This window comes from Rhea americana, unplaced genomic scaffold, assembly GCF_003343005.1.
Source record: "Rhea americana isolate MKP2758 unplaced genomic scaffold, rheAme1 scaffold_99, whole genome shotgun sequence".
Classification (NCBI taxonomy): domain Eukaryota; kingdom Metazoa; phylum Chordata; class Aves; order Rheiformes; family Rheidae; genus Rhea; species Rhea americana.
This window is the reverse complement of record NW_028187188.1, coordinates 1852686-1876953: the sequence shown is the minus strand read 5'-3', so window position 1 is coordinate 1876953 and position 24268 is coordinate 1852686. Positions and strand designations below refer to the sequence as shown.

The window sequence follows — 24268 nt, the reverse complement described above, 5'->3', positions numbered from 1 at the left end:
TGTTAGATTTACTTATTTGCAATTTTTAAGTGGGAAAATATAGCAGAGGTTAGATGCCTCATACTCATCAGGGGTTTAACTTTTACCTTTAATCAYGACTGGAGCATTCTGATCTTGTGTWGTTTGTTTATGGGGACTTGAGTATTTTTTCTGTTTCAATGGAGTGACTCCAGCAGCAAAGCAGGATAAAGTTGAAACAGAAATCCAGAGTTCTCTGAGGTAGATTAAAATGTTAAAAGTTCGGGCTGGCAGGACAGTGTTTCAATGTTTTCAGGGTTTAGTATGAATGCCGAAGTGCTCCTTCAGTGGCAGCTGTAGAAGGCTTACTTTGAAAAGAGAGTATCTCCCCAGTGTGGCAACACTGGGAACTTGTGTTTTCTATTTTGAAAATGTAATTCAGAATTTCAGAGAAATTTCAGTGTATTTATTACATATTGAATTCTAATAATCAACACTTAAAAGCTCACTGATGATTGCAAATATACAAATTAGTTACTTTTTTTTGTCAAAGCACTTTTGCAAAAAAAAAAATTATGATGATACCATCTGCATTTTGCACACAGAGCACTAAAGCACAAGTAGGTTTATCAGAGATGGTCTGAGAAATTGGTGGTCAAAAAAAATTCAAAGGATTTCAACGGAAGTTCCTGGTTCTTGTCCCTTGCCTTGAAAAGCGGTGCTTTTCACAGATGTGTCAACAGCTAAAAATCTGGAGGGTGTTCGAAGGTCTAGGGTTTTCCAAAAGATTTACTAGAATTATTAGATTACTCTGCTCCTTAATGCTCTTGGGACCTCTAAAATCCCTGCTCTGTTTTTTTGGAGCCGTCTGACTCACTTTCTTCTCCCTCCACCCTAGTGGTAATACAAAAGGGAGGTTTTTGACTTCTCAGGTTTTAAGTGAATCTTTTTTCTTTTAGGGGGAGGGTGTGGAGGAGGAACTTCCCTAGTTCACAGTCCTTCTGGAAAATTTTGCCTGATCAAAAAACAGCTTTAATTTTTCTTAAGTAGATTGCCAGTCGGTCCTGTAATCCCAGTAGGAACAAAGGAGCACCATGCTGCATGTGAACCTGCTTCCTCACGCGCCCAGGCCAGCTTGCGGCGTGCGGCTGAGACACAAGCTCTGTCTTGTCTCCTCACGCGTCCTTACGGATGAGGGAAATGCCCTTTGCTCATTTCTGAGCAGTAGAAATATGTTGATAGAAGCACCACAAACATGCAACTGTTTTTATTCGGATCCTAGTGCTTCCCCCACCCCACTGCCTATACTGCTGTCTGCCAGGGAGGGACTTTTCGTAGCRCAAAGAGAAGATGGCATGTGGGAAGCCTTTCAGATCCTCCCAAGCCCGAGGTTTCTGCTGCCTGGTCCAGCGAGGCTGCGCCTTTGGAGGAGGGCCTGTGGCGGCAGCCGTGGCAGCAACAGCAGGGGAGGAGGAGCCGGAGCTGGCAAAGAGCTGTTCCTGCTTACGGCCAGCGGATTATCATCTCCTCATCCCCGCGCCGAGGCGCTGGCCGTGCTGGAGGGGCTGCCCAGGGACCTGCTCTCTCTCCGTGACCCCTGCCGTTCCCCAGGTAGGTCCTCTGCATCTCTCCCCTCYGTCTTGCGGCATCTGCATCCCCTGCGGCTGGAGGCAGCAGGGGGGGTAACGTTGGGGACTGCTTGCTGGCCCTGCAGGCAGGAAGCTAGCAGGGCGGGGGACGGAGCTTGCATCAGGGCTAGCTTGCGTCTCTTTGTGGATGATGCATGTTCTGGGTTGTTTTTTTCCCTTTTACCTAGTCACCTGCCACATGTACCGCCATGTTTTTTCTATTCTGAATGCCTGTTGTTCTGGTGGCGGTTGTGGTATTTTATTTATATTCCTTTCTGTGCCGTCTGTGTGGGCAGAGCAGAAGTGTTGGCAGTCACCAGGGCAATAGAGCTAATGACACAGGCACGCACACGCTGCGCCTGTCACTCATCCTGGAGATCTGCTCTGCCTCGCTTTTCTGCTTCCTCCAAATTAAAACCAAGTAAAATGAGGAGATCTAGCTTTAAAAAACTATAAAGAAAACCCTTCTAATTTCAAAAAAGGAAAGTGTATTTTATAAGGTTCTATTAAAATAAGTCTGTTACCGGTTCGTTTCCAAGATACAGGCCTTAACTCTGTGGTATGAATTCTGCTCCGTGATTTCTTAATCTCTCTTGATTTCTGTTTGCACATGGGACTGAAGTTTTAAAACTAAATAAATAAATACGTAAAAAACCTGGCCTGGGCGCGTGCTTGTGAGCTAAGTACTCCCTTTGGTCTAATCGATCCAGCTAGCTGTTGCTGGAAAGTAACAGCACGGAGAACCTGCAAGGTCGAGGCCTCTGTGCAGAACGGAGGAGGACAGCGCGCACAGTAGCAGACTCTCTCCCTCCCATGTTGAAACCATCCCCAGTAAACCGAAGCAGGAAATCCAGTCTCCTTGCTCAGTTTCTTTCCTTCCCTTTATACATACCCTGTTAGCAGTGCATGCAGGAGCTGGAGTTGTTGTGAGGAGGGCCCCTGTTCCTGAGAAGCATTAATCTAGTCATGTCAGCAAAAACATGGCCTGAAGAGTTGGGACATCCTTCATGCAAAGCTAGATGCAGACTGTCATCATCTTCYGGTCTCCTCCGCCTCCAGAATTACAAAATTAAGAGCTAATTCCCTGATGTAAAAGTAAACAGTAAAAGAATCAATGCACAGGAGGAGGGAGAAACTAGGTTGCTCTCTAACCCAGAACACTGATATCTACAATTCTAGCTAGTAGATTGGCGTTCATGGATTCCTGACCACAGTGAAAAGACTGCACTGGCAAAATCTTGAACAATCCTGTGAGGAAAAACAAAGATGAKTATTTCACTGCAGAATTTTGAGACTGAAACTGTTTGATTCCACAAACAGTAATTAAAACATGGAAAAGTAATTAAATTTGAATGAATTAACAACTTAAACGTGAAAGAAAGTAAAACTATTGTATTAGAGCTACAGGCAAATAGTTTCAACATGTTCTTTCTCTGTGCCTTAGCCTTATCTCAAACCAGTTTCATATCAGAGCAACTCAAAAACACCCAGATCTTACAATAAATCCTGTCTTTGTTATTGGTGTCAATCCATCCTAGATATCACTTATATCTTTATAAACTGAAAGGTTGATAATTGTGAGAACTGGCTCTCTGACATACTTCCAGTAATCTGAGAAGGAATGAATTTCTTGGCTCGAAGTTCTGGCTCAAATTGAGAGGTGCTTTTTATGGCCAGAATAATGTACTAGACTAAAAAGCAAAACAAAACTTCGTTGTGATAGAGATGAACACTAGCAAGGCTTGTCTTCAGATATGTGTATGCAACCCTTAGTGATTCAGACTTGTGAAAATACAGTAAATATTCTCTCATTTAGACACTCTTCRTTTTATTCCACTGATATATCTCTTTCTTGCATCATGTGACAAAAAGAGGACCTATTTGATTAAAGAGTAAGTATAATGACAACTACGCACATGAACTTGGAGCTTTCTTTCCCACTCCCCAAGAGGTTTCTCCACAGGATGTGAGCAACAACGAAGAGCCCTCGGCCATAGCATCATAGAATCAGTAAGGCTGGAAGGGACCTCTGGAGATCTTCTAGTCCAACCTCCCGGCTCAGCAGGGTCACCTAGAGCATGTTAGACAGGGTTGCAGCCAGGTGGGCCCCAAGTATCTCCAGAAAAGGAGACTCCACAACCTCTCTGGGCAAGCTGGTCCAGGGCTCTTAGCCTTACCTGAATACAGAGTGCGAATTGTACTTACTAAATGGATGCAACGTTTGACTTATGACAGGGATCAAAGGCATCTCAGCCAAGTACATTGAGTATCTAAGAGGCAGTGTACCACTTCTGTGATAGGTGACTCTCAAATGGTAAAACACTGACTTTTGTTCCTGGCTGTAAGGAAATTCGCTTAGTGAACACYGGACTCTGTCAGTGGTACCCCTGATACTCCTCCAGCTGAAAGGTTTGAGGGTTTTTTGCATTTTWAAAAAAAAATACTCTGGCAATAAGCACCAGGTTTCTTTTCAATGATCAGTGTGCTTTAAAAGCATGGAGAGAGTTTTCTTGGGCTCACGGAAGCTCCTGGAATTATGAGCTCTATAAATCTTGTTTGAAAGAGAATGTTCCAAGGGCAAGTTCTACTGGAACGAGCGTGAGCAGCACAGCTGGTGGCTGCCTATTCTGTGGGGTGCCAGGGAGGTGCTGGAGAGCGAAATCTCCCAAACCAAAGAAACCCTGCAGGCTGGTTTGTAGACAATTTGGTAATTAAGTAAAATGTGCAGCTCTGATTGGCACAGTAAACCACTTGCCATTGAAGATCTTTGTTCAAACAAACATGGTTTATTTCTTAGGTGTTCAGTCGATGTGTTTGTGATTAGTGATGCCTAACAGAACTGCATTCTTGAAAAAAATCTGTGAAAATCAAGGTGGATCTGGTCAGGTTTTAGGCTAGGAAAAGAAGTCTCCCCTTGTGTCTATGCTTTAGAAAAGGTACTTGTTGTTCTTGGCCGCTGGTACTGCCCTGTTCACAGGCCCTGTGACACTTTCAGGACTAATGATCCTGGCAAGGGGTGTTGACAAATGACCTTTCTACTGTGTTGGTAGAAGGCATAGAAGGGGCAGGTATGGGTGCGTATAGTACAACTATACCTACTTTTGCACAGATGACCACATTTCTAAAATCTTCAGGGTTTATTGTACTCTGTAAACTTAAGTTTTTCTAACACTTTTTGTCTTTAGTTCGTATGTGCAGTGTACACAGACATGCAAAAAACATTACATTATATTCCAAATTGGGCTATGAGAGTTTTTTCATCTGATTTATAGGGAAGGAAGTAATACCACTGAAAAGTCTTGCCTCTGGAAAATTGTATTATTTGTTTCTCTCTAACCTTGTTATTRTTTATTACTTTCCATAGGGTTGCCACAATGGTGAAAGAGGATATCGGAAATGAGAATGAAGATTCTGAGCTGTCAGCGTATGTGAAAGATGGCATGATTCCTATGCACGAGAAAAGTAAGGTAATTACGATCTTAAAGTACAGCTTTAGTCAGAGGAATTTTTCTTCCTATATCTGTTAAAATGCTGAAGGGAGTGTAAAAAGAATTCTCCTTGTCAATGAGAAATTTCCTTGCAATTAACAGATGTTCAGTAAAAAGAAGTTTGTAGTGTGTTGGATGGTTGGAAATCAGTGGTTACAATTTCAGCTTGTTTTAGAAAATTAATCAGTGTAAGTTTTGTAACTAGTTATGAAAAAGAGCTAAATGGTCTTAAGTTTCTTTCTCTGCTTTAAGTTGTGCCCATCAATGTGTTTAAATTTGTTTATGCATCTCTCCCTTTCTTTTTTTTCCATCTATTAAAACTCACAAAACAGTTTTAAACTTCCATATGGATATTTCTGGAATTGACTTCTATGGCTTTGAAAAAGATTAGTGGTAAATGCAAGTAAGAATAAWTTTTTTAATAGAAAAGATACTTCAGAGTGAATGTATGATATTGACTATAGGGATCAAGTGCTATGCTGTATGTCTTTATAAGTGTGAGTAGCTGGTGACTGCTAATCACAGGATAGATAACCACGTAACTGCACTGAAAGCTCACAAGATTTGATGTTCCATCCGTGACAATGAGTAAGGGATGCAAATATATACATATATATATATACATGAGACAGAGAAATAATGGGAAATGTGGAACTACTACTGGATGGAGGCCAAACCACAGTATAGACAAGAATTCCATAGCCATGCTATGACAACCGGCTGACATGAAGGTGAATAATTATAAGGGAAGGTAGATGATTAACTTGTCAAAAATAAGGACCCTTAAATGAAGCAAGATACATACCCAAAAATGGTCAAAAAAATGTTTTGGCTATGAATATGGATAAGTACATGAATCAGTATAAGAGAGCAGTTTCAAGAAACCATTCTTTGAGGAAAAAACTCCGAGTGGTATTTCTCCATCTCTTAACTTACGAGTCTGAGACTTCCAGCAATGGATCATGTGAGTAATGCTTTCACTGGCCGTCTGTGCTGTTTCTTTCTTCTTTGCCTAATCAATAGTGGGTTATGTTATTTTGATTCAAAGCTTTGTAACAGAAGCTAATTAGGAGTTATGTTAAAGGTCGTCTCACTGGGATGATGTTAATGCTGTTAACTTTATTGTGGGATCAAACACAATATTCTGGACTAAAACTCTATCAGGTTGTAGGAAATATTGACAATTATTTTAGTTCATAGAAAAGCCAACCTAAACTCAGCCTGTTAATACTGTTTTTTCATCAAATATGTTGATACTATTGCTGAACAGGTGCTTTTGTGCATTGAGAAAGACAGGAGGTCTCTTGGTCACAGATAAAAAGGCAAAGACAAGTGTCCTGTGGTCTTTCATGTGCAGATCTTTGTATTGTTTAAATATATATAAATTAAAATATGAATATTATATACATATATATATTATATACATGTGTGTGTATATATACACACATGTATATGTTTGTATAATATACACACACGCACATATATATCTTTATTTTTATATATTTATATATAAATAAATTAACAACTGACGTGGCCTGCAGCATAGCAGTTGTTTAATAAATGTGGTCATCAGTAGACAATATTGACCTAGCACATCACATTTGAATGGAGGTGTCTTGTACACCACTACAAATGTATACACTGCCACTTCTGAGAGAATCTCTGTTTTAATTCAGGAAGGGCCAGCAGTGGATGCTAAAGGTCCTGATGGGAATACCCAAACAGAGGAAACCGCTCTCTTGAATCACTGTGCTCAGCAACCTCAGGAACCGATAGCAGGGGATTCAACACCTGCAAGAACTCTGAGGCAAATATTTGCCTGTCCTCCTCAAGGTGTACTGGCCAGAATAGTGACAAACGGTATGTAAGAAAGACGCAGCACAAAATTTTTAGCTGAACTGAGAAACAGCAAAAGTAGTACTTGATTTTTCTGGGTATGATATCTGACTATTTTTCTGGAAAATAATGAAGGGAAATGGCTGTTTTACATAGCACATCTTCTTTCAACATGTTAGTAGAAGAAATATAAGCAGAATAAAGATTTCAATGTATAGTTTTTGTTCCTCCATCCTGTCTTCCGTGTTAAACATGGTAGGTTTGTCTTTGAACTGTGAATTGTTTTGATCAGAAGTAAGAGCTCCTAATTCTTCTTGATTGCTCATTTTTGGGGTGAAAGCATTGTGATTATAAACACAGTGCATTTTTGGCACACTGGATGGTCTATTATGGCATTTAGGCTACAAATACAAGGCTTTGCAATGATACCTCACCTTCTTTTGTTTCTTAACGCTATACACCTCAGGCTTGCAAAGCCAAGAATCCCTTCTCCAAGGCACACTTCCATTTAAGTCTTCCCTACACTGAAGGTTCACACAAAAGAATGCCTGAGTAACCAATTATTTCTGACTTTTCCAAGCAATGGATATTTCCTGTGGGTTTGACTGCTTTCACAGCCTCTGCTCTCTCTCACTTGAGGCGCTCAGGTTGGGTTTTTCTTAATCTTATTTGAGGGTAATGGATGGTAAAGGAGAGATTAGCTGACAAATTTAGAAGCCTAAAAGTGCAATACACTTTCATGTGGTTGTGAAAAGGTGAATTTATTCGGCAGATTTTTTTGTCCTCCTTCACTCTTATGCTTGAATATCTATGCATGTCTGTTTCCTGCAGGAACATGTTTGGAAATCTAGAAAGAGCATAATATTTTCACATTAAGAACTTCTTTTCTCTGTGTTGTACCTGTTTTGCCGCGTCAAGAGAAATGTCTGTACTACCTTAGACTGCCTAGAGACAGGACCTGCTTCAGAATTCCTTTTCCCTCTCGTAGATAGCAGTGTATTGTGTGAACCCATCCAGCCACAGAATTATACTTAAATACTTCTAAAAATGAGGCTGGAGCCACAGTCACTAGTTTGAAGATATACCAGGTTGTACAACAACAGGTTGTTATTGCAATTCTTAGGAAGTGGAAAAGAATTACATGAGTACAAGATACATGTTAGTGAAAGTCTTAACTGTAAGTTCAGGACCTAATAGCTGCTTTACACTGCGGGCTCACTCAGTCTCTTTTGTTCTGTTTTCTTTTTCTGAAGCATTTTTGCATATATAAATTCAGAAGATCAGTTTAGGGAGCATCAAAGCTTAAATACATTGTTATAATTAAACTTGTTTTTAAGATAAGTTGTTTTATTTCTGAGATTAATGGTAGATTTTTCCTTGGTGGAAAAAACAGATATGACCTAATAGTGAACAGAGTCATCCCTGAGAGATTATTAAATACGGATATTTCTTGTCTTGTTCCAGTTGTGATCGTGGTCCTGGTTTGGGCTGTGGCTTGGTCCATCACTGGGACTGAGTGTCTCCCAGGTGGAAACCTATTTGGAATTCTGTTTCTTTATTTTTTTGCTGTCATTGGAGGTAAAATTTTTGGACTCATTAAAATACGAACACTGCCTCCTCTTCCTGCTCTTCTTGGTAAGATATTCTTTTTTTTCTTTCTGCGTAGTTTTGTTGTTCAGACAGTCAAGTAATATCTACATTAAGATTGGGAACAGGCAAACTGCATCAGACTCAATCTCTAGCTTTTCCAAGTGATTTGTATCTCTTGGAAAAGGCGCAAAATCTCCCAACTGGCCCAGATGAAACAGTGTGTTACGAAGGCTCTTTGAGTTCCTTGAGGGCTGGAGAATTGTATACCCAGGCATTCAAAGTTTACTGTCCTTTTGATCCCCTTTACTTAAAATCTGCTTAAAATATCACTAAACAGCAGTCTAATCTGGACCTCCTATTAAAATAGAATAATTAATTCATAAAGAAAATATTGCTGAGCTGTTTTGCATGCATCTCATGCAGGCTATGTTGTTTTCCAAAGAAAACACTGTCAGAATTCCTTTCTATTAGTAATCCAAAGCAATTTCTTTCTTCTCCTATCTTTGTCAAGAAACTGAAACCTGAAAAATTCAAAGGAATACTTATTCTTAAAGTTAATTTGAATCAATCATAAGTGTTTCATATCAATATCTTATTTTACATACAAATGTAAAAAGGTTCTGAGGATGTCAAAATAATTCCTTTTTTATCTCCCATCTTATTTTACATGAAAATGTCAAAACCTTTTCAGACCTCTTTTCTAGAAAAGATTTTAGTTAGTACAGCACTGTGAAGTACTGTAATGCCAGTGGAGCTGAAAAAGGCTATGACTTCTCACCAGCTGTACGCTGGTCCCTTATTATGTTTAATGCATACATGAGTAGAGTAGTAAAACAATATGGCAGGGAAGGCTACAAATACCCACCTGTAGTGCACAGATGTGACTTGTAACCTGCATGTCTGAGGTATAGCGCCTTACACAACTGCATTGCTACAGCAGAAGGGCTAGATAGCTTTTATGCAGTACTATTCTGGCAGCATGTGTGTTCTAGCACTGCTTAGTGTCACAAATGAGAACAAACTCAAAGGAGAGGGAGGACTTACTTACATATAGTGTGTGTGCCTGCAAGAACATGAACACAGTTTGGCAAGCAGGAAGCTTGTCCTTTCTGAGTAAAAACTCTCCCTTAAAAAAGAAAAATTTTGTTTTCTGATTGTTTGGATTCTGCTTTTGTTAATTCCATCTGTATCTGAAGGTTGTGAGTTGAGCATGAAGCTGCTTGTCAGTCAGGGAATACTGAACAGGAAACTTCAGCATGACTGCACATGTCAGTTGAGTTGCTCAGGACAGAGTTAATTGTTTAGATTCTCAGTCTTTGAGGCAATTTGGAGAAATCTGAGTCAGATGAAAAAAAGAAAATATGTTTGAATATCCTTTTTAACATTAAGAACACAGATATTGTACTCTTACCTGGGAATTCTTGCCTTTGATCCATCTGTACTAGGCTCAGGAGTTTAATGCTACTCTCAGCACTGTATACCTTGTGATGAGCCTCTGTCCATGAGGAAAAAGGGAACGAAATTGCTACCAAAAAAATCAGATAGGCATAGTACACTTCAGGTACATATTGCAGACAAATGTCTGCAGCAGGCAACATGGGGCAGAACAATGAAGATATCCCTTTAAGGTGGATTTTTGGCTTTGTTAAGCAGACTTCTAGATCTGGGCAGCTCTCATGGCCTGGACCTCATGCAAACATTGAATAGGGCACGTGATCATTGTGTTAGCTCACAGGCTGACACTATTATCATGAGGCACTGCAAATTAATTATACCACTGTTTTTTTTGTTTTTTGTTTTTTTTTTTTTTTTCCAGGAGGGTGTAGGAAGATCAATGTCCAAAAGTTTAGAGTGTTCCAGGACAAATCAAGTCCACAGCTAAAGCTTACAGGCTCATAGCAGGCTGTGAGCAAGCTAAGCACAGTGTGTATGTTTACTTTTGGTCTTTCCCATTTCTTAACGTGGCTAATAAGTTATGCCACATAAAGGCATCTTTGAATTGTCAGGCCTTATAGTGGTGAATCTTTGCAGATTATATTTAAAGTTAACCTTTCCCATACTTTTCTGCATCTTTCCAGGACTACAGTTCAGATAGCAGAACTGTCTAAGTAGGGACCTCCTGCAAAGCTAATATTTACAAAAGGTTGGATTTTTGGAAGTCAATCAAATAGAGAATAAAAGCAAGTTCCTAATTGTGTTCCCTCCCGCACCTTTTTTTCCACTTTGCACGTGTGTTGCATTGTCAAAGCATTTTAAAATCTGTTAGGTCATGATTAGCCTTTTTAGATTACATTTTCCAAAGAACTCAATATTATGGTTCCTGTGATATCTGCATTTCTTACACCTAGGAGGATTCTTAACAATTTCCAGCTTCTGAAATGTCCAATTTTAGATCAAATTTTCTCTGTTTAAAACAAGCTAACAGGAAAAAAATACCTTTCAAGGATGCAGAGATGTCTCTGTTTGTGGTATATATGACCTGCACCTGACAGCCAAAGCTGAATTCTGTTAATTCTTACCAATGCTATATTTCAGCATCCTGCAGATTTCTTCATTGGTAATTTGGTGTGCCCTAAGCCTCTTTCATTGCTTTAAAAACATCTCTCTTTCCTTGCCTCGGTCCCCATCCTTAAAATGATGCTAATGATACAGAGCAGGAATTGTTTCTTTGTCTCTTACAAATACATACATAATACAGTAAATCTGTTCTTTAAAATTTGTAGGTAAGCCTGTAATGCAGTAAAAAACCCTCAATTGACAGCAATTTGTTTGTTTTTCTTTAAGGGATGTTACTTGCTGKTTTTTTCATCCGAAATACCCCAGTCATCAGTGACATCGTCCAAATAAACCTTCACTGGTCTGCAGCACTGAGGAATATTGCTCTTTCTGTTATCTTGACTCGAGCAGGACTTGGCCTGGATCCAAAAGTATGGGACCAGCTATTTGTGAAGCAAATCCTGTAATAGTCCTCAAAAATATTGAATAATTGGTTCTGTTAAAAGTATTGAAATGTTCAGTCTTAAAGAATTTACAAATTAGAGAACTACAGAAAGCATAGATCCTAATGTAACATATGACTATATGTTAATCACAATTAGCAGTTAGATTTGTAATGTAGATGAGCAAAAAAAAAAAAAAAAAAAAAAACACGGAAGAAGTTGGATTTGTCTGCTTTCCTCCTTGTCTTTGAAAGAAATAAAATACGAACTTTGAACAGGACATCTGGAGGATCTGCAGTCCTTCACAATCGATCGGGAAGTTAATGCTTCCTGACAAACTCCTTGTCAGTTTACGTGCTGATAAAATAACAAGTAATGAAGGGAGCCCCAATCCTAGAAGAAGAATATTATTTATGGTGACACTGACCAAACAAATCTTCAAGTTTTGTTTAATTTTTTGTTTCATTACAAGTTCTATGCAAATATTAATTCTGGAGATGATTGCAGCTGTACTACAGAAATAGTGTTTCACATCTTGTAAAGCCCATAATGCTTCTGTGAACAAAAGGCAATTCTCTTCCGCACACCGTGAAACTTGACAATCCCTGTATTAATGAAGGCAAGATTTTGTCTGATCAAACTCAGCTAGTTGAAATAAAGCTATATCATTATTGGCCTCTAGCTATTCAAACTCCAGGAGCTGTTTAAAGTTTATATAAAATTTAGGCCAAGTTTGATTAGCTCAGGTCAACTAAACTGATTTTCTTAACCAGGATAAAAATTACAGTTGCCAATGATTTTTACAAAAAATAGAATTCTCTTATTCTTCAAAAATGCCTAGTTTCCTAGATTGCTCTCATCCATTTTATCAAGATGCTGCAGTTTTTTTTAGCATGGATTGTGCATTGTTAAACACAGCTTAGATGCTCACTTCTGTTAAATTTATCTCTAATCTATGAAAACTTTTTTGGCCAACGGAAATCCATCTTTGACTGACTTTTCTGCCATGTGGCAATCCAAACTCCGCTGCTGGAACTCTGCATGCAGCAGCTGGAAAGACAAGGATGTTGGTTGCTCTGGTGATTCTCAGTACTAATCATGGTGGGATAAATTGTGTCAGTAAAGACTGTAGCTCGCTGTGATATTTTTCAGTGTCAGAATTAGAGACTTGTCCTAGCAGAGTTGTGTTTACAACTAATAAATGTTTGTTATGAGTAAACATTCGCTTTTAGAAAAGTTGTTGGACAGAAATTACTGAGCCAAATTGAGTTTATACTGCTCTGGATATCAAGCAGGAGGCAATTGAAAGAGGTGCTTGGCTCCTTTCTCAACGTTTAAATAGTTATACAGCTTTTCATGATTTATTCACAGACCTTGATAATTTTTTGGTGCACTCATACAACTTGTAGGATTATGTCAAAACATAATATTTTGTGGACAGAGTAAATGACCTAGAATAACTGTGAGTGAGTTAGGTGCTTTTCAAATGGATCCCAGCTAGTGCTGACATTGTTTGCACAAGAAGCCAAAAGGACTTTCTTCCCATGCTTACTCAGATGCTCAGGAACCTTATCAGACATGGATCCAGTGTGTTTCACTACCACACTTGCAATTTTAAATCCAAATCCAGTTGTGCTTGAGCCTATCTCTGGTTTAGGTCTTATAAAAACTACCACAACCTGTATTGCAACTCCAAGTTTTTTGTTTTTTTAAACAAGAATATCAGATCTTAAGTATTTTTTCCTCTCTATGATGCCAAGGGTATAGATGCTAATGTCTAAATGTGCTTTTATTATAGGCTCTTAAGAAGCTGAAAGCAGTTTGTTTACGGCTTTCTTTTGGACCATGCATCTCAGAGACATGCACAGCTGCTGTTCTTGCCTACTTCTTCATGCGTTTGCCGTGGCAATGGGGATTTATATTAGGGTAACATATACTCTTTTCTCTTGTATGACAAAGATGACTGTCTTTCTGCTGTAGCTACTTGATCCAAACACAGTTTCAGTTCTCTGCTAAACAGAGACCTCAGTTTAATGCCAGTTAATAGTGGCCTGCCCTGTGGTGAAATACGATGGAAGATGTGCTTAGCCCCTGTGGTTGTTTGCTTACCATCCCAGTCTGGCTCTGTGGCTAGTTTAAAGGTCATGTTTCCTGACTGTGAAGGAGTACTTGCATCATTACTCTTCTTTGTTTGTGATTTGAGCGCTTAAAGAAGGAAGAAGGATGATGTAAATCTCTGGGTCTTTAACCACAACACAGAGGGCCTTTAGGGACTGAAAATGATAGCACAGTTGGGAGTATCTTTGTGCTGGAATTCAAAATTTCCACTTGAAGAGATGTACATAGGACAGTCTCCCTGTCACTGTCAAGAGTAAGGATGTGGTATGTTGCATTCTGGAATAATATCCTCCAAGAGGAAACATTTTCCATCTAGGATCCATCTAAGCTGGTAGACTCAGTCCAGACCTGTATATTGGAAGATGATGGATGACATTCTCCTCCTCTACCACACATGGATTTTAACGAGAAGGAGTTAGGCTCCCGAGTCATAAACATGCCTAGATCAGGTCCCTAAATTGGATAATCAGGGGATCTATCAGGGAACAAACCTGGCTTGCAGTGTACACTCAAGTCCTAGTCCCTAGAACTCTATTTTCAATACTACTGAGCTGGCAGGAAGTAAAAGCTGATTCTGAATCTGCGTAGAAATATCCTTGCAATTAACAAGGAAAGATTTTAAAAAATTGCAAAGGTCTGTGTATTTATGCTTTAAAAGAAGTAGGGTCAGATGTTTGGAGGGTTTTTTTTTTCAGTTCCTTTTTCTTAAGAGAGTGAAACCATGTGTTTTCAGTTTTGTTCTAGGTGCTGTTTCCCCTGCTGTTGTGGTGCCGTCAATGCTGATACTACAAGCAGGGGGATATGGGGTGGAGAAAGGTGTCCCAACTCTGCTAATGGCTGCTGGCAGCATTGATGACATCCTGGCCATTACAGGTTTCAACACCTGCCTTGGGATGGCCTTCTCTTCCGGTAGGCTTGTTGCTCTGTAGCTGGTGAAAGCCAGAACAAATAGTCATATTTTGAGGATTGCGTGTTCTGTTGTGACTGACTGGTTCATATCTTAACAATATCCCACATAAAGTTCACGTATGATCAAAAGTCTCGGCGTAACTTTGTCTGCTCTCAGAAGTTGTGGGTCACACAGACTCTGGCAGATCTTTTTTCCTGCTTCCTTGGCTGCCAGGTCTGGTCGCTGCAGGCCCCACACAAGTGCTCTCAGACTTCCCTGGGCCTGGCTGTGCTCTGGCAGCGGCTTTCCCTGGATTCTGTGGTACACTTTCTTGGCATAAGCTTACAAAGAGAAAGACATACCCCATCCAGTTCTTTCAGACCCATAGATTCCCTCCTGAACCCCATCACTCCCAAATAATTAAAACACCCTTGTAAGTCTAACAGTGTTTGTGACTGAAGGATCTGCTTAAGAGTTACCAAACCCATTCTGCTTTTGCCAATAGGTTCTACTCTGTACAATGTGCTCCGTGGAGTGCTGGAGGTTGCTGTTGGCATAGTAGCTGGGGGGATTCTGGGAATGTTTCTTCGGTATTTCCCAAGCCATGATCAGGTAAAAACTAAGAATAAAACTTTTATTTTTTGAGGTTCTCTATAAAGGGATGCTATCCTTAAACTATTAATTTCCAAGCTTTGAAAGAACCTATTTTGGGGGAAAGCTGGGTACAGCGCTAGCAGCTTCCAGAATGTAAATCCCATGAGGCTATAATGTGTTTTGTAGTAGATTATTTGTTTACTACAATAATAACAATACATGATCTCAGAATCCTTCCCAATAGAGAGAGTTGGAACCCCAGTTCACCATTCTGGTCCACTGAAGCGGGTAGAAACCTTCACACGTGAAAGGAGGATTCTGATTCCAATTTCACACAGCAAAATAATCAATAGAATTGATATGCTTCACATTTGCCTCTATAAGAAATTTCCGGTAGGTACAAGAGCAAAAAGGAGCAGAGCAGATCATCGGTTTTTAAGTAATTTGGCATATTATTAACACTAATTAGAATGTGTTGCCTTCAATAAAAATTAAGTTTGTGATAGATGAATTTGATACCAAGTGGCAATTAACTGAACAGAAATTTGTGTAGGTAAGTAAATGCCTTCTGGGCTACTGAGGTCAATTTGCAAAGCATCTAGTGCCCTCAGTGGAACCAAATGTGTTTTCTTAATAAATAATATGAAAAATGTGATACAGGAGCCCACCTGATAAATAGGAATGGTGGAGCAGAACTGCAGAGTTCATATGATATAACTGACTGCTATGAGACTCTATCAAATAAACCCAGACTATTCCTGACAGATGTTTGTTCAACTTGTCCTTAAAAACATCTAGTGGCAAGGATTCCACCCCTCCTTGGATAAACTGTTCTAGTGTTTGACCGTACAGTTATCACAGAGTTGAAATAGGGATGTTAGAACAGAACATTATGTTCCTTGTGATACAAAAAGCCGTTTGTGCACTGAGCTTTCATACGGGCAGAGGAAAAGAAATATTAAACTTCCAGAATATTAATTTCCCAAGAATTAGAAACCCTCAACCCAAATCAGTAGTTCAAGTCTTACTTGAAAGCTTTGATTCCTTTTTTTATGGTATCCTTTGTAATTGTCAAAATGAAAAGTAATGTTTTTTTCTTCTATTTCTAAAACCTTTTTTTTTGTTCTTTTCTTTCCTTTGTTGCAGACATCTCTGGCATGGAAGAGATCATATCTTGTTCTGGGTCTGTCTATGTTTGCTGTTTTTGGCAGCATCTACTTTGGTTTCCCTGGATCAGGAGGGCTCTGCACATTAGTCTTAGCTTTTGTTGCCGGTGTGGGATGGTCTGATGACAAGGTGAATGTTTCCATAAATAAACACACCATACCAAAGCTCACTGAATGCACAGCCTAGCAGGAGTTTGGACTTTTGGTAGGAGTTTTAATGGTGCTCTTACAAAGCGTTAAGGGATGTACAGATTTAAGCGCTATTCTGTTCCAATTCTGAAAGTCTTTAACATTTAGCACAACAGAAAGTTACAGTCCATGACTCTATATATCAATATATAGTGTAACATATACTGACAGAGAAAAGCTCACTTTTGAGCTTATTTTAGAAATCAGCAGGTTATCTCTTAAGCCCTGTTAAGGTTTAATTTTAGACACYAGTGCATTATGTTTTAAGCCTTGTTAAAGTTTAATTTTCAAGCCACTTGACTAGAAATCCAAAGCTTTATGCCCCAGTTCTGTGACAGGTTCCCTAATCTTATACAACTTTTTAAGGTCAGACTTGCAATTAGGTGCCCGGATATGATAGTGCACCTGGCCTGAATTTCATGAGATTTTTTTTCCCCTGTATTTTTGGGGGAGATGAAGAGGGAAAAGAGTTATAAACCATTATTTCATGTTTCCCACATCCTGGTCAGTGCCCACATTAAATGGTAATGTAAAGCCTTACAAACTTTCATACAAACATATATACAAAAGGCGTACCAAAGACTATGTTTTTAGCTGCTTGTTCTCAGCAACCAAACCTGCTTTCTCTTACTGTCACTGCCCCACTACATATTTGTATCTTGGTACATCTCACTGCCTCTTTTTCATGATACCATCTACACTTACTGTTTTGAGAGGATCTTCTCCACAGCTGCAGCCTTGGATGTGTAGTGAGAGAAGGGAAAGGAAGAGGGATCAGATATATCAAAGCCCTCATTTGCATGAACCATTTTACCTTATCACATGGTCCCATCCAGACCTTGACTTCAAGCTTTGAAAAAGTAACATACAAGAAATCGTAGTTTCTATATAATACACTGCATTGCTGTCCAATTCTAAAAGAAGGGAAGCTCAGCTTGGGACTTAACTACTTAAGTACATTGCAGCTTATCAAGCTCACTGTTGAAAGAGGTCTGCTTGTAAGCCGCTTCAGAAGGAAGGTCCCTAAAAGACTGTGCAGTTTGTAAATGCTCAGTTTAAATTCTTTTGATCAGTAGATTGGGCTTCTTGGTCTTAAGAATGTTGATTTCAGGTGCCTTAGCTCTCTTGTCAGATACAGCCAGAGAGGTCTGCTCACTATATACTCAGTGTGTTACTGAGATTTTCCTGCTGAGCTTCTCTATAGCTATGACACTGTCTTGTGCCATCCCTGGTGGAAGTGGCTTAGCAAGGGCTGTCCACAGAAATCAATGAACATTGTTCCCATTGCTAAAGCAGTTACATGGGCAGTAAGCAGACTGAAATGTTGCTAACATCAGTAAGAAAGATATTTTTTCCTCTAAAAAAGAAGAGGAAAATAATAAGGAAAAATCCAGAAAATTAAAAAAAAAATGTTTAGCAGTCTCTGCTTTCACACTCTTAGGCCTGGACACCATTTGCTATTGTAAAATCCACTTAATTAAAACAATTAAATGTACAAATACACCTCTTCACATAAGTGAAGACCAAACAAAAAGAAAGCATGGTTTGGTACTTGCATAACACATCACATTGAAAATTCAATACTCTTCACTAATATGGGATTTCAGACTTCCTTAGCCTAACTTTGCTCCTGTTCATGTGTAGTGAGGCCTCCAACTGAGTGCAATAAGGGCAGAGTTAGGCCATTACTGAAGATTTGACCTTGTTAAAATATAAATAGAGGAACAAGTTCAATCACAGTTTCTGATGGCTCAGGAGCTTTGGTAAAACTATTCAAAATACATCATCCTGAATATTGAAAATCAGCTATGCTTTAATTATTTTCTCCTCTAATTTGAAAACCGTTTTGTTACTATTCATGCATTAGTGATTTCTTTTCCTCTTCTTGAGAGAACAAATATTCATTTACTAGCAGAGCTAGTTACTCTGACCTCTGAAGATGTACATCTCACTTTGAATCCTGTAGTATTAGGTCAAATAGAAAGTTCTTTATAAACTGAGAGTCTGAGGAACAATTCTGACCAGTCTTTATGATAGATTTTTCACCTTGTCCTTTGATTAATTGAATGTTGTGTGTATTTGGCCAGATTTTTGTGAATTTATAGGTTATTTCTGTTCTTGTTGCAGAGGGAAGTAGAAAAAATTGTTGCAGTTGCATGGACTGTCTTTCAGCCTTTTCTCTTTGGTTTAATTGGAGCAGAAGTATCTGTCATGTCTCTTAGGCCTGAAACTGTTGGTAAGATCATTCACTAAGTTATCTAGCTTTCATTACTAGCTTCCAAAGAATCTCCATAAAGAAATCTAAAGCAAAGCAACCTCTATGGCTTAAAAAAAAAAAAAACAAACAAAAAAAAGTCACTCTAAAGCTACAATTTTAAAAAGCTTGTTCTGCGCGGGCATTTATGTGCAATAATCCTGAGAAGTCTTTGTCGTTGTTGTAGGGCTCTGTATCGCTACATTAAGCATTGCCCTCGTTGTACGAATCCTAGCAACATTCCTAATGGTGTGTTTCGCTGGGTTTAATTTCAAGGAGAAAGTATTTGTCTCGTTGGCATGGATGCCCAAAGCCACTGTCCAGGTAAAACAATCCATCACTTCCATTACAAGCTGCATTTATTGCCCTTAGTAGAACTCTTCCCGGCTAGCATGGAAGTAAACTGGGGGGGAGGACAAGCCTATTAACAGCTTAGTATAGTGTTTGTACTACTCATATTCTAAACAGCTTGGCTCTTAGTCTGTTGGGGAAGTGCAGGGGCCTTCCTCTATACAGTGTAAGGGTGTTTTGCTTGTATCTGAGGTGGTACTTGTGTGAATGACAGTGAATTGTACATACAAATTCTTTATTGTAGAATAGTTACTATTCAGATATTGCAGATTATTTTGCCTTTACATACAGATTTTGAGAGTTTCTATCTTGCAGCACATGAATTGTCTTCTGGGACAGGCTCAGCAGAGGCTCAGAAGGGGTCTTAGTTTGAGGTAATTTTAGAGAAGGGGTGGTCTGACAGTCTTATTGCTAGAGAACGCAGCCTGCCTGAGGCTTCTATTGCCTTTGTTTCAGTGATCTTAGGTCATTTAGGACTTTGTCTCAGAAGCATAATTATTTGCAAACAGAAGTAGTTAATCAAAGCAGGCAAGGAATATTGCAAGCTTCATAAACTAAACTTTCGGAAATTGCTACTGGCTGACTACATCAGGACATGCTCTCATTGTACAGCATTTTGACAGTCGCAAAATGAGATATACAGGTCCACTTCATTAATCATACCTCCCCCAGAAATGGGATAACATGGCAGCTCGGTGTTTTTCACAGGGGCAACCAACTCATTAACTTAGGAAATTCAAAGTGTAGTCAAGTGAAAATCATTACCACAGATGTAAAATAACCCTTACATTTCTACGTACTGTCTCGAGGCTAAGCAGATGCATGAGATGTAGGACTTGTATTGAATATGAACTGAATGATAAGCCCCCTTTTTTTTTTCACGCTCTCAGTACTCCATCTCAGCAATGCTTTCTTTCCTGCAGGCTGCAATAGGCTCCCTTGCCCTGGATACTGCAAGAAGTCATCAGGATGAGCAACTGGAAAAGTATGGAATGGATGTACTGACAGTAGCTTTCCTGGCGATCTTGATCACGGCTCCAATTGGAGCCCTGGTTATTGGCTTGGCAGGGCCCAGACTTTTGCAGAAGGCTCAAACAAATAAGAAGGAAGATGAGGAAGGTGCTGAGGCTGGAGAAGAGCCAGAGACCTGTGAGAGTTCGTAAGATAGATGCGTACGGGAATACAGTCCTTCAGCCTCTGCTACGTTTGTCGAGTAAACACTGTGCGTCTTTTAATCTTTCTGGGGGAAACCAAAACAAGCATCCGTTGTATCTACTATTTTAAAGCAGCCCTGGTGGAGTTTTTCCTAAAATATTTTTAACTGTTGATGGTGCCTTAAGAGATGAATGAGCTAAACATACAGTGAATAGGCTGCCGAAGCAATGAGTCACTGGAGAAGTCGGCAGTCAACAGTTATTTGAAACGTGTGGGTGTGAGGCCAGGAAGAGGATCTGAATTGTTCAGGCGTGGAGTTGGAGTCATGAGATGGAATATAAACAGAAGAAAATGGAGACTAACATAGTTAACTTTTGGTGGCTGGAACTGGGCTGTGAGATGATGAGTTCAAAGGCTCAAGAAACGTGACTTCTGAATTAGACAGGACTGTTCACACTCAGTGAACAAGTCCTGCCACTGGGGTTGGTGATTCCCTCTCCCTCCTCATTTGTGTTCCAAAACATGCCTTCTCCTATTGCTGTTCCTCCCCAGAACTCATGCACTGCTTTGTGCCTTCAAGGGACTGTCAGCTCTATCGTAGCGAGAAACAGCAAGCAGTATGAGGTGCTGGAGGAGACGGTCAGCTCTGTCAGGGACTATGGTAATACAGGAGTAGCTAGTGCTGACAAAAGGTTGCAGGGTRGGTATAAGGACTGGGGAGGGGGTTATATAGGATTGGGATGGCTGCTTYACCTGTGTAAAGGGAAGGAAAGCCACTTCATCAGCCACTAAAGTGCTGCTTCCCATGTTCTGGTGCTGATCACTGTACAACGGAGGGGTGARCTGCCTTAGGATGGGGTTTGTGGGCAGAGCAAGGCCAAGGTAGCAGCGAGTTGCCCCTTTCTTCCTCAGCTTCTTTTGGGGAACTCAGCAATGGGTTGAGAAGAGGTCTGCCACTAAGATGTACAGACTAGCAGGTATCTCCTATTGCTCTATCCTTAAAGTAGTTAAGACAGAGCAACACATGATCTGGCCCTTCTCACATTTGTATTTGGTTAACTGCAGCAAGGTAAAATAGGTATTTGCTTTAAAATATAGCCAACCAGTGCTCATTTTCCCAAGAGATAGCTGGCTGGCTTGACTGTGGAGAACAGAGGCCTCTCAGATGCTGCAGAGTATTTTTGCCTATGACTGATGCAGAAAAATGCTAGAATTTGACACGACCAGTCTTGAAAATGCTGTGCTGGGAGGAACAGTAGAAACTGGGCAGGGGCTCACCCCACCTACGGTGTGAAGGCAGGYGTCCTGAGGAGTCCGTACGAGGGAGGCAGCACCAGCGCTCGCGGGACATCCCCACAGGTGATGCAGGTCTTTAGATAGGCATGTTCCASGCAGCTGTGGATCACAGTAATGGCTGGCAACACTCTTCTGGAATCTCTTCCCAAAACATTTTACCGGGGGAGCAAAAAGCTCAAATGTTATTTTTCTCCTGCTCCATTTTACTTAGTATAGATGCTTCCTGCCCAGTCAGTGCAATATTGTTCACATTTGATTTTTTTTTTCTTGTGTAACCTGTTACAGCTTCCTTCCTTCTTTCCTTGACTGTCCTAAAACCAGGAGTAAACTCTTTTGTTGATCAAAAACCTGCTCTTGCCTTTAGCTTTGGTACCAGTCAGGATTTAGTACTGTCTTACAGGTAAYAGCAAATCTTTATTCTGCTGCATTTTGTACCACTGAATGTCAAACTAGCTTGCTCTGAGCAAGTTATTCCCTGCTCCACTCTGAGGCATGGAGTCAATATAGCACCCTTCAGAAAGAGAGATTTGTTTACTTTTTTTTTTATTAGATGTTAAATTATGCCTGAAATCTAGGTGGACAATGGCTGCCTGCTGAGCTCCATACTACAATATATTGATCTGGTTTTACAAGGATACTATATAAAATGATGTATCCAGAGATTTTTGGTATCTGTAAGTAAGAGATTAATCATTTTTGTTTTAGTTCTTACTTTTAACAAGTCAYGTATTTTTAAAAAGARAAAAAAWTTTTTTTACAGAGAACAACCACACATTTCTGAAACTAGTATTTGTAGAGTGTATGTGTATACTTGGGTATACAGAGTAATTATAGCACAGTATGTGAGCCTTTTTTATATGCCTTTCTTTCCAAGCCAAAAAAAAAAAAGCTTTCTGAAAATATTTAAGGTTCATAGCCTGCAACTCTGGCACAGTGATCAAAAATATCAGGAATTTCTATGGTAAGTTTTTTTTTTTTTTTTTTTCCCTAACATTTGTAAAGTACTATTACTTAATTTTCACCAAGTTTTCTTACCATATGTGTTGCTGTTTTCTCTGCTTCCTTAGGGAACATACAATCTTTAGTTAGTTCAGTTTGTCCTTATCCGTGACCAGAAAGGAGGATGCTTTCAAACTGCACAGACTGATGAAGGGTTGTGGTGCTGCACTTGATAGTTACTGTATCAGCCACTGACTTCTGTGTGTGTTGTATGTCCTTTRAGCAGCTACTGGAGGTGCTCAGTGACTTAAACAGAGGTGGTTTTAATAGGAGCTTTGTGCACCTGGAAATTCTAACAGCTGTGGAGGTGTTACCGAATTGATACAATGAGGGAATATGGTGTTCAGTTCATCTGTGGCTATTTGTAAAACCATATGTTTTACATGGAGATAAATGGTAGCTGAMGTTGTATGTGTTTTATATTTTCAAAAAGTTTTATAGAGTAGAATGTTCCTATAGGGAAGGATCACAATGTGAAATTTGGAGTCTTTTCAACAACAGAAGGGTGAAGTGCAAGGATTATAGCCCTTTAACTTTGAACACAATCTCAACTACGCAAGGAAAACTCTGAGAACCAGCCCTTGTTCATGAGGGCCTCTAACACTGGCTCACCATCATAGAAACATCTCATAAATTGTATTTACCATCTTCCCTTAACCTGTCTCAATGCACTCTCCCAATTTATTCATTAGAATCACTCCCACCATTCTGAATGCTTGAATAGCTATGCTGAAAGCATCTTGTTTTCTAATTTAAACACTGTCAGATCAATCTTCCTTTCCTCCCTGCCATATGTGGATGTTTCTTCCCAGGCCCCCATCCCCAAACTGTATTAAATCTTGAACAAGAATCAGCTTGAAGCTCTAAAATGAAAAGCATTAATGCTTTATAATGCTTCTCTCCTTTGCCTTTCAGTAGGGAACAAAACACTCGTTTCTTGCCCTGAAAAGAGAAATGATATTGGTGCTAAAACAAACCATGATTTTTTTTTTTTAGTAAGTATCATGACTACTTCAGCTGATTTTTAAACAGCAGTTAATTTTAAGAGATATGATTTCACTGTTCATCTGAGCCGATGGAGTCAAGACAATTAAGGCCACCTCCCTTTTAACAAAATGCCRTGAAATCTTTCATGAATAATGCACAAATTTAAGCCAATAAAATCTTTACACCATACCAAAGAGTCTCTCATTTGCAGCAAATAAAATTAGAGTGCAATGTGCAGAAAGCTGTAACTGAAGTCCTGCTGTCACGCAGACATAATCACATACGTAACGTGGCAGAGCGCTTTATGCACGAGGAGTTCGTGAAGGTTCACAGAAGCCTCTGCAGCAGAAGGCTCTGACAGCTCAGCGCGTTCCTGTCTGTGTGCGGCGGGCAGCTACAGCAGGCACCATATGGAAAAAGACGGAAATTGGCCATCTGGAAGCAAGAATTTGCACAGGCCAGGGGATGCAGTGATAATGTAAACATGCATAATCACTGTTTTCTCTATTTCAGCCTCACTTCTGAACATGGAAGTCTAAAATTGTGAAAAACATGGGATAATATAGCCATGACACAGTGAATGATACAATTCTTATATTTTGCTCATGTTGGTTGCACCTTAAATACATTTAATATTTGACACAAATTGGACACCTTTCTCTATATTTGTTTTACAGGTTTATTTGTAGGTTCATTACAACCATTGTTCAAATTCATAATCAAAAGCAAGTACTACTGCTGTAGTAGTATGTCACGCAGTCTTGCTTTCCCTGACTTTGCATCAAGATTGTGAAGATCTGATCCGCCTTTTTTTTTTTTTTTTTTTTTTTT

At 39.6% G+C, this 24268-nt stretch overlaps 1 protein-coding gene across 1 annotated transcript; it reads left to right on the top strand.

Moving 5' to 3' along the window:
- The first annotated feature begins 759 nt into the window (after positions 1 to 759).
- SLC9B2 (solute carrier family 9 member B2) lies at positions 760 to 20849 on the top strand. Its single transcript, XM_085325609.1, has 12 exons — positions 760 to 1569; positions 4951 to 5053; positions 6751 to 6934; positions 8375 to 8545; positions 11285 to 11427; positions 13238 to 13365; positions 14291 to 14466; positions 14952 to 15058; positions 16187 to 16336; positions 18523 to 18631; positions 18837 to 18973; positions 19924 to 20849. The coding sequence occupies exons 2-12, from the start codon at positions 4961 to 4963 to the stop codon at positions 20161 to 20163; spliced, it is 1638 nt and encodes a 545-aa protein (XP_085181735.1). The 5' UTR covers positions 760 to 1569; positions 4951 to 4960; the 3' UTR covers positions 20164 to 20849.
- The last annotated feature ends 3419 nt before the right edge of the window (positions 20850 to 24268 follow it).